Below are 20000 nucleotides of genomic sequence, written 5' to 3' on the forward strand. Positions count from 1 at the left end.
AAGCTTGTTCGTGCTTTTTTTTTTTTTTTTTTGGTGGGGACGGGATGTATATTTAACAGAGCTTGATTTAATATCGGTTGTTTGTCAAAGGTGTATAAGTCTTGATAATAGTGTGGTAAAGTTAATCGATGTCTTCTTTAATGGTTGTGTGTGCGTCCAGTGATAGAATATATAGGAAGTACTAATGATTCTTTACCTACTTATTTCGAGGGTTAAGAATAGGTTTGTCTCTGTTTTGTTTTCGATGTCTTTACGATCGCCAAGTTTTCTACCTGGTGTAGTTCTAGATTACCAAACCAGTTAGTAAAATTTCTCCAGCTTTTCGAGGATTAACCTACAAGTGGTTTTAGGTTACAAAATTGGGTTTATACGGTTCTTTTGGGTGTTCTTCAAGGCTCTTATGTGTTTCTAGGTTATAAAATCCGTGTTTACTAATGGTGTTTGACCTAGAAACTTCTCACGGGTGAATCGTTTGTTACTCGTTTTATTTGTGTAGGGTATTAATGTTCCGTTTGCGACCTTAGGTTTATTTGGCGTTTGATACGAATACTAGTTAGTGCCGTTTGTAGGAGCAGCAAGGATATGGTACAGTAGTGTCGAGGAATTGGTCGAAGGAAAATGGGATGCCTGTTAGCGTTTTCCTTCATTCTTAGTGTTTGGTGATTCCTTCATTCTTACTGTTTGGTGATTCCTCTTCTTACTATTTACTGTTTGGTGATTCCGTCTTCTTACTATTTACTGTTTGGTGATTCCGTCTTCTTACTATTTACTGTTTGGTGATTCCGTCTTCTTACTATTTAGTGTTTGATTCCCTCTTCTTACTATTTAGTGTTTGGTGATTCCCTCTTCTTACTATTTAGTGTTTGGTGATTCCCTCTTCTTACTATTTAGTGTTTGGTGATTCCCTCTTCTTACTATTTAGTGTTTGGTGATTCACTCTTCTTACTATTTAGTGTTTGGTGATTCCGTCTTCTTACTATTTACTGTTTGGTGATTCCGTCTTCTTACTATTTAGTGTTTGGTGATTCCGTCTTCTTACTATTTACTGTTTGGTGATTCCGTCTTCTTACTATTTAGTGTTTGGTGATTCCGTCTTCTTACTATTTAGTGTTTGGTGATTCCGTCTTCTTACTATTTAGTGTTTGGTGATTCCGTCTTCTTACTATTTAGTGTTTGGTGATTCCGTCTTCTTACTATTTAGTGTTTGGTGATTCAGTCTTCTTACTATTTACTGTTTGGTGATTCCGTCTTCTTACTATTTACTGTTTGGTGATTCCGTCTTCTTACTATTTACTGTTTGGTGATTCCGTCTTCTTACTATTTACTGTTTGGTGATTCCGTCTTCTTACTATTTACTGTTTGGTGATTCCGTCTTCTTACTATTTAGTGTTTGGTGATTCCGTCTTCTTACTATTTACTGTTTGGTGATTCCGTCTTCTTACTATTTACTGTTTGGTGATTCCGTCTTCTTACTATTTAGTGTTTGGTGATTCCGTCTTCTTACTATTTAGTGTTTGGTGATTCCGTCTTCTTACTATTTACTGTTTGGTGATTCCGTCTTCTTACTATTTAGTGTTTGGTGATTCCGTCTTCTTACTGTTTGGTGATTCCGTCTTCTTACTATTTAGTGTTTGGTGATTCCGTCTTCTTACTGTTTGGTGATTCACTCTTCTTGGGATTCACTCTTCTTACTGGTGTAGGAAGGTTGAGTATTAAAGTTATTAACCCCTTCAGTATTGGAACTTTTTACCTGTGATTTTGTGAGATTAGACCACTTTATAGCTGTTAAGATCTATAGTGGTAGAGATTAATGGCCAGTCTACGCTATTTTAACCCCCAACACAAGTATCAGAAGTTGTGAAAGATCATCAGATGGTAAGCAGAACGAATATGGAAACGCGTCATGGTATTCAGGTTGAACGTGCGTTACTTCGTGTAGGTGAGCCTTGTCTGGATGTATTAAAGCTACACGGTTACCGGCAATTTGATCCGTTAGTCGTAAATGTGCGTGCCTTCGTTCTCTAGAGCGTCTTGTATTTCAGCGGCGTGTAGAGCAAAGCCAGATGTACTTTAGTTACGTATAGTGCAATGCCACATTGTCAGCATCGCCTAATCAGTCTCGTATTAATGTACAGCCTTAGAACAGACTTGCATCACGTGGAGCAGGATATTCAAAACGCGTATCTTTACTATACTTTTCGTCTTGCATGTCACCGGTAATCCGTTCAGTCCTTTACGGCGGGAAGAACACCGGCCAGAACACGGGGCAGACCAGACGCGCCGACACGGACACGCGGAAACTTCTGACAAATACGTGAAGTCCAGAAATATTAACACAACTGCGCCACACTTTCCTGGAATCGCGAGTGTACGAGCCGCCTTGCTTTACCGCCTGGCGTCGTGTAAATAGGGTCGTCCCGAGCCTGTACACCTCGCTGGCCTGGCGCTGCTGTCTTTGTTCGCGGGTCGTTATAAAAAGGCGACGGTGACAGGCGCGCGTTAGGACGTTGAACTCTCGCGGGTGTTTTAGGATCTGTCACCTTGAAGGCCCTGACGCGGTAAGGACGTAGCGGACACTCGGGGCTGCAGGGTACAAAGGGTGGTGGCAGGGTGTAGGTGTCAGGTTGGGTGAAAAGGTAGCGATATGGTGGAGTGTTTAAAGTATGGGATGTAGGTTTAGATTTTCTGCTGCAGGGTACGTAGGTCTGGCAGGGTGTGGCTGGAAAGGGATGGTGTCTGCTAGGTGAGTATAGAATAGGGTTAAAATGTAAATGCAATAGTGACTCGACTAGTGTAGGAAGTGACGTGTATAGGCGTTTTAATATTACGGATGGTGTAACTTTCTTTCACTCGATACTAGTAACACTTCACTGGATGCCATATCTTAACTAGCGTAGGAAGTGATATGTATAAGCGTTTAATAGTCTAACTAACATTTATTTCACTGGATACTATTAAATCTTCACTGGAAATCCAAAACTGTATCCATCTCGTATCACATAGCAAGTGTACCAGCAAGTAACTACCCTAACTTACGCCATATTAAGGACATCCACAGGTAAACGCATCTCATCTGTCACGTAACAAGGTGGAAGAGAAACAACCCTTACATAACAAGCCAAGTAACAACCCAAACTATCGTAACAGTGACTCCTCAACCAGACTCCAGCTTTGTAACTCGTCCCGCACCGTGTCTAAGCGACTCCAAGAGGCAGCATTGACCTGACAGGCTAGTGAGTTGTGTGGTGTGGCTGGGTGTGGCCAGGATTGGTGTTTGTGGTAGAGAGGGGAAACTGGTGGTGCTGTGTGTGATGTATGTTGGGTGTCGTGTTTGGGAAGTGGTAAATGTAGGCATGTGGTGGTGTGGTGTGGTAGGGACTTGAATATAAGCATACGTAAGAGGGAAGCTTGGTGTGACATTGGCCCATATTCTGAAACGCTGTTGCTCTCACAATCTCCCCAAATGCTCTAGTTGAAGATACTTTTGTTTAAGGGTATTTTTATGGGTCTGGTGATGGATTGGAAAGATTTCTAGTTTATCATAAGGGGAAACTCTTAAACTCGGCTAGTTGTCTGTGGGAAGTTGAAATATTGTAGTGAGCAAGGGATTTTAGAATACAGGCGGGTGAACGATCGTGTGAGGAAGGGAAGGTGGATGGATGGTTTAGTTGAAAAATTGTAGTGAATGCAAGGGGTTTCTGAGTGCAGGCGGGTGAACGATCGTATGAGGAAGAAAAGGTGAGTGATGTAATGGGAGAAGAGTCAGGTCGGTGCGGCAAAGGTACAGTGTAAACAGAGGTATAAAAAGTTTGATTCAGGATTTACGGGGGAAGTGGAGAGGTGGAGAGGAAGTGGTGGAAGGAATGAAGTTCGGATGTGGTTAAGGTTCCGACCACAGGGATATAATAGACGTATAATAAGGCAAGGTGGTATTAGTGAAGGAGCGGAGGCGGGAAGAAAGAGGAGGAAGGAGGTAGGAAGGCAAGTTAAGGAGGCGAGGGATAAAAAGGTTGAGTGGACATGGGGAAGAAAGGGAGAAGATAGGTTCATAAAACTTAATTAAGATTAGTGAGATCTGTTCCGGACCCTTAGATGGACGATCACCTTTCCTTTTCCAGAGGAAGACCAATGTTAGGTAAAAAAAACGGAAAACCAGTGAAAATAGGAGTAATAGGGTAACAGAAGTAAGGTTTATATCTAATGTATCGCAGAGAACACCATAGACAATACCAGTGGCAGGATGGCGTACGATACCAGAGACAGACGGGACACAATAGTTTAGGATTTGAGACGGCGGAGTGGTATAGAGAAGAGCCCATCGAGAAGGCATAGCAAATTAGTAGTTTGTGTTGTGGTTCTGCTAGCGTTAAGTTTGGTGAGGATGGGACTGACCATAAGTGTTGGCGGTAAGTAGAAAAAAAATGTATGTTGTTCGCGTGTCAAATGTTGGACTGATAGATAGAATGTATAGAATGTGTAGTGTACATAATGTCGACTCGCTTCAGATGAAATAAATAAATTTAGAATAAGGAGAAATATGGAAATCTTATTTTGAAGGTTTGGTGTCTTGATCTGAAGGTTTGGAAGAGTAATGATGGCCTTCAGAGGGAGGTAAATCAAACGCTGAGGCGCTTGGCCAATATTACAGCTTTCTATAAATGCACGTGGTGTGTGGCGGTGGTCTGTTGTTGAGCCAGTGGAGGCCTGTGGCGCCTGATGTGGGACGGTGAATCACTAATCACCTTGCCGCTCCACTTTTCCCTTGGTCTCCATCCTTAGAAGGCAAACTCCGGGAAATCCTCCTTGGTGTCTAATTCTCACCTCGTCACGATTTCTTTGACTTTGGCTTGGGGAAACGAAGACGGTCTTTGTTGCCGGCCGCGTCCCGCGTCCCTCCCTCGCTAGTGGAAACTCCAAATTGTAGGTAATTGCTAGTGAGGAAGTCTTAACTGCTTTAATTTTACTTCAATTTTAGTTCCAGCAGTCAATGTTTGCCTCGTTGCCTCCCCAGCCTGGTGTTGACAGACACGTGCACGAGATGTATTCCCTGGTAGCGTGGCTCGTCCCCTTCCTGCTGCTCCTCGCCCAGGTGACTCTGGCTCAGGATGAAGGTGGGTTTCCCAGGTTGTTTATGAACCTTTGTTTAGACGCGACCACCACCACCACCACCACCACCACCACCCCCTTAATCATAACAGGAAGGGTTTATTTTTAACTAAGCCACGTGGTTGTGTATTGTCAACTATATCACTCTAAATAGGTTTTATAATCTTGTGTTCTATTTCTAGTGTTCTGCTTGTGGTACAGAAGAGTTGCTCGGGTCACCGGATATGTAATACAATGGTTTTAATTTAGCGTCAATATTCATAAGTGAAGCGTGAAATTCACTTTGAAGTTTTATTTACTGTCCAAGTGGTCATGCTTTGTGCCGCGCACCACGCAGCCTTGTCCAAAATTTCTCGCTTCCCCCCCCACCCGTCATCAGGATGCCCCGTCCCCTCTACTCCCCTCCGCCTTGCCCTTCCCCTGCGTCCTCCCGACAATGAAACCCACGCTAAAGTGGCAATTTTTTCATGCCTTGATTAAAATGTCTCCCGCAGTCCCCCACTATCTCGTGTCTCTTGTCCTAACACGCCTGGTTCAGGACGAACTGTGAATATTAGACCTGTGTTGTCGAACTTTCCCCCTGAAGTGAACAAAACGCCCTTCGCGCTAAATTCTTCGGATGAGGAAATACAGAATCCTGAGGTGCACACGTTGTCATCCCTACTGCGCCACCGTCACCATCACCGCGCCAATCAAACACTCGCGATAAGTTTCCTGTTGATGTAATTCCCATTGGCTCTCATGGCCGCACGCGTCACCCCTCGGTAATCAACACGGGATGTTCCGCACGTCACCCCGATGCTCGCTGCCTACTGTCCTTCATGCCTTGGTGTCTACGTAATGTAGGAAAGTGAAAACCGTCTTTGGTACTGAAAAAGTTACCCAGTTTCCCCTAAAGACACCACTCAGACACCACACGGTTCCTATGGGCGTTTTTATTGAATTTCGCTCGTATCATTGTTCTGAATTAAATCTAGATGTTATTAGAATCTAACTGCAATTATGTATGTTAAGACCCTAACTGCAGTTTTGTTTAACATTCTATCCCTTGATCCTTCAAATTTGCACTTCTCTTTCAGTACTATCACTTCATATTTACTGGTTCTTATCCTTCCATTCTTAAATCTTGGTAAGAACTGCGAATATTTTTTCATCCCCTTCAGTGTTTTCTACATAACCTGTTGGAAAAAACAAACAACGTAGCACACGAAGAATACCGGTACCAGCCCCTTACCTTCCTTTCTCCCTCTACTCAGAAGAAAAGGTAAAGGACATCATAATAATCGAACCTTTCCCGAGGCCCAAGCGGTGCTGCTTTGGCGACGAAAGCTACGGGGAGGGTGAGGTGGTGTTGAGCCTGCCGCGGGTGTGTCTCCAGCTGGTGTGCGAGGACGGCAAGGTGGTGCGGCGCTACCTGGGCAAGCCGGGACAGAAGGATTGTGAGTGGCAGGGTGTTGAGAGGCGGTGCTAGTCGTGTAGGAGTGATTTACTGGGTTCGCTTTTCAGAGGAAGATTTTAAAAGGTAGTGGAGTTAGATTAGTAAGGATGATGACGGCGGAGTCTTCGTCATAGTGAGAAGAATGGTGAAGTGGTCATGGTGGGACAAAAACAGGGACTTGTGCCATAGTGAAGCGGCTGATTTAGTTTTTCTTGATTTTCCTACTTAAATTATCTTGCTTGTTCCTTGTGTACTATTTAGTAAGCGCTTCTACTCCAGTAATTGTATTCTCGCTTTCCATCCGCGTTTCTCCTTCGCTTTTTTTTCCATCATCGCTTTTCTTTGCCTTTTCTTTCATTTTCCATATTTTTTAAGTGTCCTTTTCATTCCTTTCAAACGCTTTCCATCCACGTTTCTCCTTCGCTTTTTTCCATCATCGCTTTTCTTTGCCTTTTCTTTTTCTTTGCCTTTTCTTTCATTTTCCATCTTTTATCAAGTGTCCTTTTCATTCCTTTCAAACGCTATCCTAGTTTATTTCTAACACGTTTACATCTTCGTTTTTCTTTTATCGACACTGATCTTTTTATTTTCAAACGCTGATTCTTTTCACCTTTGCCCTTTACTTTCTATCATCGTTGTCTGTCATTGTTCATTCCTAGCTCCTCTATTAACACTTCCTTTCTCACCCATAGTCACTTTTCAAACAATTCTACTCCGACTATCACTTTTCCTTAAGCTCAAAAACTCCATTAAATATTACTTAATACGCCTTTCTTACCTAGAACATTTAAATCCAGCTTTTTCGCTTCCTCACTGAAAGTATCGTCTGTAACTCATCTCCTACATTATTCCATCCAACTTTTCCTTCCCCCCTGAAAACTCTGCCATTCAACTCTCCCATTACACTATTCGAACCTTTTCCTTTCCCCCCATCCTTTCCCATTACGCTATTAGAGCCTTTTCCTTTTCCCAATCCTTACCCTTCGCCGTAACACATCACCCTCTCCCTGTACACTTCTCCAGTCTTTCCCTTCCTCACTGCAACGCATCGGTCTCCCCTACTGTTCCAGCTTTTCCCTTTTCCCTGAAAGCTCTCCTCTTACGCTATTCCATCCTTTTACTTCTTCCCTATCCGTCCCCTTCGCTATAACGCTTCACACTCTTCCTATACACCTATCCAACATTTCCCTTCCTTTCTCCTTGTGACGCATCCCCCTCTCCCTCTGAACATGTCGCCGCCCCTCTGTCACTCCAGGTTGCGAGTTTGATGGGCAGCTGTACTTCGAGGGTGCCGAGATCACCTCCCACTGCGTGACACTCCAGTGCCGTGACTCCTGCTGGCACCCGAGCCCCAAGATTGCTGAATGCTGTGAGTGACTCGTATGGGTGTTTGATCACGTGGAAAGTGTTTAATGATGCTTATCAGTTCTATTAGTGATAGGATTGACAAGTTGTATCATAAGGTATCTCTCGGGTTTAACTTTCTTTTTCTTTTGCTTTTCAATTTGGTCTTTTAAAAGTGATTAGTGATATATCTTGGTTATTTTGTACTTCGTGTATTACAATGATTTAAGTTGTATCATAAGGAATCTTTTGGGTTTAACTTTCTTCCTTTCCGATCTGTTCTAAAAATTTTCTGTTGATTAACATTTGGTCCTATTCTTGCATTTTAACGTTCTATTTTGCTTGATGGAAAAAACCCTCGTCTTCTGGTCCATGAAATTTGTAGTCGTCGCTTTTCCCTCTCCAAGATTCCCTTCTCGCTACACCTTTTCTTCCCCACAGGCAGCAGATGTACAGTGTATGACGATCCCCACCACATCACCTTCGACGGCCACCGCTATGACTTCCACGGCGTCTGTAACTACACTCTGGCCCAGCGCGGTTACGCCTTCTACCCCGACATGGGCGTGTTCAGTGAGTTCGAGGAGTGTTTCGGCCGCGCCTCCTGCCTCGCCCACACTACCTTCAAGAACGACCGCCACACCGTTATCACAATGTCTAACGGCGCCGTGTTTGATGTGAGTGGCGCGGAGGGGATGAGGTGGTGAAGGTTGAGACATGAGGGAGAAGGTCACGGGGTCGAGGTAATAGTAGTAGTTGTTGTAGTGAGTTTGTGAGGACAGGTGTTAATGATGGAAGGATGCGAGGGTAGTGATGGTGAGTGACAGAGGAGGTAAGTAGAGACGCTGGAAGGGCAAGGTGATGTGTGGTAATGGGGGGAGGATAAGAGCTGAAGTGGTGTGATTGTGAGGGCAGTTGGTGGTGAAAGGAGAAATTTGGTGATGGTGAGGTGGTTGTGGTGTGGTACAGGGTGAAAAGTTTTAGTGATGGTCAGGGAAAGAGGTGATGGCGGGCCGGAGTAGGAATGCTGGAAGTGCTGATGCGAGTTGAACCGAGGAACATGTATGACAGATGGTGATGGCCGTGTGATGTGAATGAATGAGCAGCGAAGATAAAATGTAGTGAAACTTGTATACTTGAGGAAAAAATGAATGAAGAGAATGAACAAAATGAACTAGGGGGCAATTTATAGGACTAAAACCTATAAGACTATCAATATTATGATTTAAACGTGAATAAGAACTTACAGGACTGAAACGTAGAATCTGGGAGTAAAACTTAAACTATCAATTGGTGAGAATAAAACTGTATTGGACCAAAACGCATGAGACTCTCAATATTATGATTTAAACGTGAATAAGAACTTGCAGGACTGAAACGTAGAATCTCGGAGAAAAACTTAAAATATCCTCTACAGGTGCAAGTTAATGGCCACCCCTTCTCCATCTCGGAAGCCAACAAAGTCTACCACCTCAAGTCCCCTGATGGCTGTCACCCTGTGCTGGCCTGGCGCTCACCCTGGGGCAACCAGTCTCCTCACTGCCTCACCCTCTTCGGCTCCAGCAGGATTATGGTGCGTCTGTCTTACTTGGGGTGATAATAGTGACGATGACATTGTTAGGGTGTGGGTGTGAAGATAGTGATAGGGTGACGGTAATAAGGTGAAAAAAAATGGGAGGGTGACGGTGTTATTAGTGTGTGGAGGTGATAGGGTGACGGATGTAAGAATGGTAAGCGGGTGAATTAAAGAGTTAAGGTGATAGTGACTTGAGTTTGAGTACTAGGTGTGCGGGGTTTGAGTATTAGGGTGTGGGTTTCAAGTGGGGTGGGTTACTTTGGGTTAGGAACGAGATTAAGGGTGATAGTGACGTGGTTTGAATATTAGGGTGTGGGTTTCAGTGGGTGGGTTACGGTTAGTGAGCTAGATTTGTCAAGTGTTAGGTGACTGACAGTTTAGGGTGTTGGTGATAGGAAGAGTGACTGCGGGAAGATGTTATGAGAGGGAGTGTTAGAGGTTGTGGATTTATGTGGATTACAAAAGTGGAATAGAATAGTTGATTAGGTGGTATTCCTGTGGCTAAGGGTAAATGGTGACTGGCGAGCGTGATGACTGGTGACAGTTGGTAGGTATTGGAGTGTGGGATGTTAGTGGTGATTTAAACGTGTAATTTAGAGGCGGATTAAGAAAGAATACCATAAGATGAATTAGGTATAGAGTGAAGGTGACGGCAGGGTATACAGCGCCTGATATTGGTAAGGCGGTGATTACGTGGTGAGACCATTAACGGTGACGAGAGAAGTTTTAGTGTGTGGGGGTGGCGTATGTAACCCCCTTCAGTAGTGGGATGCATTTTTTACCACCTTTTGGTTACAAGATAATTTTATTGATATTAGGAATGGCCAGTCTTCACTAATTTAATCCCCACATAAGTTTCTGAAGCTATATAAAGTCACGAAACGGTAAGCAGAATAATCATCAAAACGTGTCATGATACTGAAGGTTAAAAGGTAAGAAACGATAGTGAAGGGAGCCTGAAGGAAAATTATATTAGAAACTAAGGATTAATTTGTGGTGCATTGTGGAAGGAAATCAGAAACTAGGGTATTTATTGGTGAGGTGCGTTGTGAAGCTGTAGTTAATTGGTGCAGGGAATTGCAGTGCGTGGTGTAGTATTGTGGTGGTGACAACAGCTGCGAAGTGTGAAATGGTGTGATAGTGGTGGTGGCGCGTGGTGAGGCGTGTGTTAGGAGGGTGAAATGAGCCTGTGAAATGATGAATGGTATGATGAACAGGGCCGCTACTCTTCATGTCCTCATTCCTGTCACGCAACTACTAGGAAAAGGGTGGAATTTCATTTGAGTTGCTACTGAAGTGTTAATCCTGGACAAAGTACATGTATGGTCTTGTCTTGTATTTCTCGGCGCAACTCCTAGGAATACCGTGTTGAATAGAGCCTTCAGTGTGTTGCATGTAGCTTACGTCCTGCATTTGTCGGACAACTCTAGGAAAAGTGTTGCATAGAGCCTTACGTCCTGCATTTGTCCGACATCTGTCAGTGTTGATCGTGGACAGAAATTCATGGGTTTAGTACAGGGAGGGGTACTGTCTGGTCTTTTCGCTTTATATAGCCAGATACATTTCATTCGATGGGTGTCCTTTATATAGCTGGGTAGGTGTCACTGGCGTCCGTGGAAATGAGCAATTTTTAACCTTGACTTGTCCATAACGCTCTTAAAACGCTCTTGCTGCTTTTGGCCTTGGTGTTCCGTTTTCTTTATTTCCTTATATTTCTAATCCCACGACAGAACAATGACAACCAACTGTATTTATTCCTAATCCCACGAAAGGACAAGGAACCTCACCCTTAATTTTCTGGCAATCCCATGACAGGACATTGAAACCCTCCATGTCTTGTAATCCCACGACAGGACACTGAAAACCTGCCGTGTTTCTTTTTCTGAACAATACCCGGCCTGTATTTCTTAAGCCCAGTAAGTAACGTCCCTAACCTCCGTCAGCTGATCCACTGCCCTCACCGCCTTGACGTCATCGCCCACGCCACCCACACTGACGAGCTGGACGGCCTCTGTGGACACTTCAACTACCACGTGGACGATGACTTCACCAGCAGAGGGGGAATCGTGCACCCGCTCTCCTTCTTCCCCCTCGCCTTCCCTAACTCCTGGAAGGTATGATGGGTTTTGTAGGAGTGTCTCGTGGGTTTTGGTTTGTTTCCATCCCTGCATTAGTTTGAGGGTGGGTTTTGTTTGAGGTTTTAGATTGTTTTACGCTCTAGTGTGGGGTTTCTTTTTTTTCTTCATTTATTTATTTCAAGAATGCTTTTTTGTTCATTTAATTTTCTTAATCTTCGGATGTGTAAATATTATCGCTATTCCTTTTTTTTTCCTGATGTTTCTCTAATTAGAATTTTCCCTTTAAATTGTTATTCATGGTTACAATTTTCTTTTCTAATCGGTTACATTAATTTAGCTAGGTTGTCAAGCGCGTTCATTTAGCTGGTGTCGGTTTGCCCATGGTGTATTTAGGTAGTATTAACAGCTATCGGTGCTAGGTTACAATACCTTTGACCCACGTCTTTGAAAATTCTTCACTATTCGTACTTTCTTCCACTTGTAAGCATTAAGTGGGTATCCTTAACTTCATATTATTCCAAACTATTTCTTTTAATTTGACGTATACTGATCAGGTTTTCTTTACATTGCTTCAGGGTCCGTTTTATTCGCTGGAAAATACGACTTGGTGTTCTCGGTAGCTCTGTTTTTCTTCCATACTTCACGTCAAGGTCAGGGGAACACGTGAGACTCTTGCAATGTGGGACTGTTAATTATCCCGCGCAGTCGAGTTCCCGGTAGCGTCAGGTCCTGTTACGTGGGTCGGGTTCCCGGCAGCACGCGGCGGGGACTGATTTCTCTGCTACTTTGAATTTCCCGGACTGGGCTGGAAAAACCTAATATCTAAACTCCCAGCCTGTGAGGTAGAAAGTTTGTATTGAGCCTTTTTCTTAAACTACAAGTTTTCATTTTAATGCCTTGGTGAAGCAATATTTCTTCACATTCCATAGTGAATAGGAGTACAATTTAGCGTGTTTAATGGTTATTTATGGTTATTTTATAGCAAAGTATAGTAAGGAATCACTTAAGTCTCTTGAGGGAGAGAAAAAAAAAAGTTAGCAAAACGGACTCCATTGTGAAAGGGTGGAATGAAGGGTATTTTATGGTCTTGTAGTGAACGAAGTCAGTAGGAGTTTAGGGATGGTCTTAAAGGGAAAAAAAAAAAACTAAGCGAAACGAAACCGGTATAAAAATTGCGCTTCAAACACGACTAGTATAAGCAAGGAAGCAGCACGCCAGAGAGGGAGTGAGGAAGGGTGGGAGAGAGGGAGCGGCAGAACAGCAGGAGGCAGAGTGAGCTATTTCAACACGCGAGGAATGGAGGGAGGTGATACTGCAGAGAAGTGGAGAGGGGGACAGGGAGAGGTGAGACGCTGAAATTCCAACAGCGAGGCACAAGAGTGGAGAGCGCTGGAGGAGATGCAAGGGGAGAGGGAGGGAAGACGAGTGAGTGAGTTGAGTGGGGGAAGAAGCGAAGAGGGTGGGGTGGCAGTGGAGCAGTGGGAAAATGGGGGAGTGGCGGAGTTTCAACATCCCAGCATCGCTTCTGCCTCGGGACGCCGCAACAAAAAGTGGTGTTGGCGCATAATGGCGGGTGTGAACAAGTTTGTGTGAATCATTGCCCACGTCGCCGCTTGCTTCCTCCTAACCTCCCCCTCCTTGCAGACCCAAATGCAGAGCAACTCCCAATGCAAGGCGCCGTGCAGGGGATGCCACGATGAGGAGACGGTGAGTGGATTGGGGAAGGGAAGGGAAGATGAGGGTGGGGTTTGCATCTTTACATCAATGCTTTTGCTACAGTTTGACACATTGTTACGGTTCATTTGTATACACCTTTACTTGTACCTTTATTAATTTTATTTTCGATTGAACGCAAGATAGAAAGCCATCTAGGAAATTATATTGTAGTTTGATATGACATGCTATTCATTCGCTGTGCTTTCAAGTGAACTTAAGGAAGGAGAGCTTGGGAAATTCTGTTGCAGCTAATATTGGTATGTAGTTGTAAGACTTGCACGTATACTTGTCGATGTACACCAGCACGTCACGATGTTTCTTCTGTTATTTGCACGATTCTTGTCTTTTGATGCGACGGTAAGGTTAACCGGTTAGTTTTCAATGCCTCGTTTATTGGTTCGTTTAGTTTCAATTTTCACTAAATTTATTAGGTTTTGGTTTATGTTCACAACCACGCCACTGACAATTCTATAAGCTCCAGAGCTCTCCCACTCCTAAAGCTCACATCATCCCACACCTTCACTCCGCCTCATCCCAACCCAACCTCTCCAGCCACGCATCTCTGCCTTCACCACCTCGGCCCACAAAAATCCTATACTTCAACTCTCGACACGCTCACCTCCCCTCCATCCTCCCCCTCTTCCCTCCCCTCACCCCCCGCCACTGCAGCACCAGCACAACTTGTTCAGTACGTGTTGTGCATGACGCTTGACCACTCAGTATTCTCTCCACACTACGGGCCGCCAGCCGGGGTCTAAGTGGTCAGGGATCACTGGTATGTTAAAGGTCGCTAGTTTCAAGGTCATGTTACTTGTCATGCGCCGCGCCGATTCACGCTGGTATGTTTGCTGGGTGACCTGAGTCTTGAAGCAGCGTTGCACCTTGTAAATGTGCACAGTAGTCCATTGTAACCAACTAGAATTATTTGACTTGGTAACAGTTGTTAATGGTACTTCAACGAAAGTAACGATACAAAAGTCGCTCTGTCTAATGTCGGGTATGTTAGCTGTATGTGTGCACAAGTCTTAATTACGGTGTTCCAAATACATAGTGTTCCACATACATACATCTTTAAAGGTAAACGGTTTATAGTTAAAGGAATACACGTGAAACTAGAACGGATTTGTTCTGTCTGTTAACATCCCTAGTTTTGCTGGGACAATGTTCAATTCCATTCCCTTAATTCCCAGTTCGAATCTGTCTCCATTAGTCATTAATCTTCTATTACGGAATTCCTAATCGGATTTCTCTCCTTCCGTGAATCTTAAGCCGCTCACGTGAGTTCCTCTTGATCCACGTCGCTCTCCGATGACTAATTCATTAGTGATCTTTTAACAATATCCCACGGCTGTATCCTTTCTCTTATTTCCTTGTAGTTACTGCGTACATGTTCACATTTCCTCTGTATCCTAAACTCAATACGTGAATATATATTATGAAGTCTAAGTGTATTCATTAGTTTCTAAATCTGATGCTTCGATGGTCTCGCTTATGTTTCGAAATGTATATTGTCATTAAGGCAGTTCATAAACTCGTTGTCCTGCTTTCCCGTGGTTAAAACTCTTATTGGCGTGGTGTATTTATTGCTCATTGATTTTTCTCGATGGAATGTAGAATTTTGTACACTAGACAATTGACAATCCTCGCCACTCTAATAAGTCTTCTGAGATTCGGTCTTTCCACAGAAGAGTCCCTGCACCGCTAACGAGACTTTGAGGAGGCGTTTCTTCGAGGTTTGCGACAACGCGCTTCAACCCCAGATCGGCCGCCTGCCACACCTGCGCCACCACATCGGTGAGTCTACCCCAGGTGTACACATGGAGGCTGGCCTGTGAGGAACATTAACACAGGAATAAGTTTACTGTTAATGGAATTATTCGTTTTCGGTCTTATAATGGCATGGAATTATTTGATTTCTGGCTTGTGATGGAATATAAAGTTTTTCCTCAGCAAAATTAATTGTTCCGTTGTAAGAGAACATCGCCTGCCATTAAAAAAAAAAATTTACAGAAGAGAACATCGCCTTCCATTAAGAATAATTTATAGGATTTACGTGAACCTGTCCATTTTCACCTCGACCTGTACTTGATCAAACGCTCTGTTGCTTTTCTAAAGTAGGGTGACCAACAGTAAGGTTCAATTAATTAGCTTGGTTGTAAAGCGTTAGTATAGTGTTAAAGGAGTTCTATTCTGTCCCGTATTGAAAGTTTGATTCACTTTCAGACACTACATAAAGTACCAAACCAGCGTAGGGTAGTAAATGGAGTTCAAATTTTCTACCCTATGAATAGCCTGAAGTCTTCTTAGGGCACCTCGGCACTGCTTCTTACCGAGTTACAAACCTTCCTGTAATTCTCCCATCACAGAGAACTGCGCCTTCGACTTGTGTGTGTTCAACAGCTACAGGAACTCTGAGGACTTCAAATACTGGCTCTCAGTGGTGGTGGAGATCGCCAAGATGTCCGTGCGTTTGTATGAGGACACTGAAGGTAATGACAGGTACGTTGGTTGGGTGAGGCGATGTGGTGGAGGCGAGGGAGGCATGTATAGTGTTCCTGTTTATGCTGCTTCAAAATATCCTTCAGTGGGTAGACACTGAAATGACGTAATGTAACTTAGTGTTCTAATTTGTATTTCTTTAATTTATTCTTTCAAATGGTAGTTAGCAAAAACCTTCTAGTGATCGAGTTTGAGGTAAAAAAAAAACCTAATCTAAAGTATTCCTAACCTATGCGTCTTTTCAATATTTCTCAAGGTTTTAAAATTCGGTGGCTACAAATTTCCTACTTAACAACCGGCAGGACTCGCTGATGCCCTCAACAGTGAGGCAGAGGACCACCCCACTCCCCCGCCTCAGTGAGGAGCTAGCAGGCCGCACCGTGCACTGCATTGTTGTATAGACTTGTACATAATGGTTACCTTTTGTTACCTGCGTGGATCTTTGTTGTATTTTAATAAAGCTTTCAATGTTTATGAAAGTGTCTGGATATTCCTACTGAGTGGGAACAAAGTGGCTAGAATCTGTCGCGTTAATCTTTTCTATGATTGTGTTGGACGTTTGCAAAAATCCCGTGAAGATCGGTAAAGGAAAAATGGATATTACATCTTCCTGTTAGACATGAGTAAATAGCTAGTAGGACGTTTAATGCTTAATATGTAAAGAAAATGTTAATGTAGAGGGTGTTAATGCAGAATAAAAAATGAATATTGAGTCATTAAAGAATTTGCGAAGTACCTATATTGCTTTAAGTAGTCTGTACCAATATTAGTGCGTACATGTATCCGCGTCAGGGCAATCCGTAACTTACCGCTTCACCATCCAGCGTGTTAATGCACCCCTGCCTGTCTTCCACCCGTCACCCATTAGTTTCTTTAATTCGCAGCTCCCGACACGTGTTTCCTTGGCATTCTTTCACATCGGGGGGGAATCTACACGGTTCGCCTGGCTTCTTGGCGAGCAAAGTTTCAATTAAGTTACTATCGGTTTCCACCGGAGCTGCCATCGGGGCGTGAAGTTAGGATTGTAGATTAGCTGCGCCCGACCTATTACGACGAGGGGATGGCGGGAAGGTGAGAGGCGAGATGAAAATGAGATCGTGAGGAGGGAAGGGGATGAAGCTCGAAGATGGAATGGAAGGATGATGGAAGGAGTGAAAGTTAAGAGATGAGTGTGAAGGTGAGGCGAGATGAAAATGAGATCGTGAGAAGAGAGGCGTAAGGTAAAGGGTGGAAGGTGATAGAAAGGTGGAAGTTAACGATGAGAATGGTGAGGCGAGACGAAAATGAGATCGTGAGGAGCGAGATAAGGGTGAAGTTCAAAGATAGAATGGGGAAAAAAAGGGAAGAGGTGGAAGGAGATGAGTATAGAGGCACAAGGAAAGCAAGGATGGAGAGAGAATATGGTTGTGACACCTTTATATAACAGAATGAGGCCGAGAAAGAAAAATGGGAAGAGTTTGGTATGAAAAAGAAAAACAACGATAAGGATAAGAAAGGAAGGACTGAAAACAAATGACGATAAAGACTAAATTATGATGAACAAAAAAATTAAAAGAAAACAAGGAGAGAATGAAGATGAAAGAAATTAAAAGGAAAACATGGTGAAATTGAAGATGAATAAGAAAATGAGAAAAGAAAAGAGAAACGTGACAAAGTAAACACGGAGAGAATGAAAATGAAGAGGGAAATGAAAAAAAAAAGAGTAGGACAAAAATGAGGAAAAAATGATAGCAAAAAGACAAATAAAGCAAAATGAAAAAGGGAATATTGATTACACAGAAAACGAGATGAAGACGAAGACAGCGAGAGAAAAGGATGAGGAATGGAAACGCGTGACCGAAGCATGAAGACACGAGCGGTAAGGAAGACACGGGAGGCGGCAGGTGTGGGGATTACCTGGGAGTGCTTGCTAAGGGGTCAGTGTGCGCTGGTGTGATGATGAATAGCTGTTGACAAGTGTGTGTGTGTGTGTGTGTGAGAGAGAGAGAGAGAGAGAGAGAGAGAGAGAGAGAGAGAGAGAGAGAGAGAGAGAGAGAGAGAGAGAGAGAGAGAGAGAGAGAGAGAGAGAGAGAGAGAGAGAGAGAGAGAGAGAGAGAGAGAGAGAGAGAGAGAGAGAGAGAGAGAGAGAGAGAGAGAGAGAGAGAGAGAGAGAGAGAGAGAGAGAGAGAGAGAGAGAGAGAGAGAGAGAGAGAGAGAGAGAGAGAGAGAGAGAGAGAGAGGAGAGGATGTGGAACTTGTTCAGAGACTCACAGTGTCAAACTGATGGCACATAAGTGGAGACAGACACTGCCAACTCCTCTGACACTCTTTGTGACGTGACACTCAGTGTAGTGCAGTGCGTGAATAGTGCTAGTGAAGTGAAACGAATAGATTTGAGATCTTGTATATTATCTATTTTTAAGTCTTGTAAATATTGAGAGAAATAGATTGTAGTACCCTTAGAATAGGTAGCACACGACAGTGCGCCTTTGGGTACATGTTCTTTGTATTAAGTTTTGTTTAAATAAAAAAAGAGAGAGAGAGAGAGAGAGAGAGAGAGAGAGAGAGAGAGAGAGAGAGAGAGAGAGAGAGAGAGAGAGAGAGAGAGAGAGAGAGAGAGAGAGAGAGAAAAGTTGGAGGTTTCCGGGCTATGATTGCCTTCTAACCGAATGGAGGAAAGGAGGGAAGGAGTGGAGAGAGGAGGTAAACAAACTCAGAGGTAAGAGGGTTAATGTATTCATGGTGGAGGGAATGGAGGAAAGGAGAGGAGGAGGAGGAGAAGGAAAGAAGAGGGAGGGAAGGAAGGAAAAAGGAAGAAAAGAAGACAAGAAAGAGTAAATAATGAAAATATGAGAATAAATGAATAAAAGGAATAGGGAAGACGAGAGAGAGAGAGAGAGCACAAAACATAAAGAAAAGGACAAAGCAAGGAAACCAAAACAATAAAACGAAGGAAGAAAAAAATAAACACGATGACGAAGGAAAATAAATAAACAATAGACAAAAAAAAACAAAACAAAACAAATTCATCTCTCTCTCTCTCTCTCTCTCTCTCTCTCTCTCTCTCTCTCTCTCTCTCTCTCTCTCTCTCTCATTACAACACCACACCTCTCTCATGAACAGTGTACCAAAAACTAGTCCAAACTAATTAATACCTTCATTTCCAACAGCTTTATAACACACCTAAATACTGAACACACCTCAGCACACCTTACGTCTGGCAGCGCAGGTGAAACTTCCAGGTAAGATGACGCGGTTCAGGTCTTGGGAATCCCACCTCTCTCTCTCTCTCTCTCTCTCTCTCTCTCTCTCTCTATTAGTGGCGCACTGGCTTTGGTTTATATTATTGGTTACCTAAGCGTTGTGACCTTGAGTGTGTTGTTGTTGTTGTTGTTGTTGTTGTTGTTGTTGTTGTTGTTGTTGTTGTTGTTGTTGTTGTTGTTGTTGTGGTGGTGGTGGTGGTGGTGGTGCTGGTAGTGGTGGTGGTGGTAGTAGTAGTAGTAGTAGTAGTAGTAGTAAAAAGCCATCCTACCACTACTATTGCTGCTACTACTACTACTACTACTACTACTACTACTACTACTACTACTACTACCACACTCGTAAAAGGCTGATAAAAACACCAACCTTTAGTATAACGACCACAACATTGAGTAATGGAGGAAAAAGAAGAGGAGGAGGAAGATGGAGGAGGAGGAGGAGGAGGAAACAGTGGTTGCAGCAAGAGGAAACTGGAGGAGGGATATGCTGAGGGAAAATCAACCAGGAGGACCAGGAAGAGGAGGAGGAGGAGGAGGAGGAGGAGGAGGAGGAGGAGGAGGAGGAGGAGGAGGACAAGCACTAACCCGCGGCAACACTGAAGGCAATACTTGTGTTTGTGTTTGTAGTTTGCCATTTGTTTTGTTTGTGTTTGCGTGTTTGTCTGTTTGCTTTGCGACAAGACCTGCACACTTGAAAAGGTAACGCTGGTTGTTACTATTATTATCATTATTATTATTATTATTATTATTATTATTATTATTGTTGTTATTATTATTATTATTATTATTATTCGTAGTATTAACCCTTGCATTAGTACTAGTGATATGAATAACACCAGTAGCAGTAGTAATATTAGCAGTGGTGATAGTAGTAGTAGTAGTAGTTGTAGTAGTAGTAGTAGTAGTAGTAGTAGTAGTAGTAGTAGTAGTAGTAGTAGTAGTAGTTGTAATAATAGTAGCAGCAGCAGTAGTAGTAGTAGTAGTAGTAGTAGTAGTAGTAGTAG

At 43.3% G+C, this 20000-nt stretch overlaps 1 protein-coding gene across 6 annotated transcripts in view; it reads left to right on the top strand.

The window, feature by feature from the left end:
* Positions 1-16231, top strand: part of LOC123502116 (mucin-2-like) — a 16878-nt gene extending 647 nt beyond the window's left edge. For 3 of the 6 annotated variants that reach the window (XM_045251327.1, XM_045251328.1, XM_045251329.1), the window contains exons 2-11: positions 5012-5111; positions 6363-6545; positions 7800-7913; positions 8330-8565; positions 9306-9461; positions 11408-11578; positions 13187-13249; positions 14944-15052; positions 15625-15757; positions 16060-16231. In XM_045251327.1, the coding sequence (XP_045107262.1) occupies positions 5039-5111; positions 6363-6545; positions 7800-7913; positions 8330-8565; positions 9306-9461; positions 11408-11578; positions 13187-13249; positions 14944-15052; positions 15625-15757; positions 16060-16069 (1248 nt within the window). In that variant the 5' untranslated portion in view covers positions 5012-5038 and the 3' untranslated portion in view covers positions 16070-16231. The remainder of the gene's footprint in view (positions 1-5011; positions 5112-6362; positions 6546-7799; positions 7914-8329; positions 8566-9305; positions 9462-11407; positions 11579-13186; positions 13250-14943; positions 15053-15624; positions 15758-16059) is intronic. The other 3 variants (XM_045251330.1, XM_045251331.1, XM_045251332.1) reach the window with 2 other exon arrangements.
* Positions 16232-20000: the final 3769 nt, after the last annotated feature.

The sequence above is a fragment of the Portunus trituberculatus genome, chromosome 10, assembly GCF_017591435.1.
Source record: "Portunus trituberculatus isolate SZX2019 chromosome 10, ASM1759143v1, whole genome shotgun sequence".
In the NCBI taxonomy this organism is placed as follows: Eukaryota; Metazoa; Arthropoda; class Malacostraca; order Decapoda; family Portunidae; genus Portunus; species Portunus trituberculatus.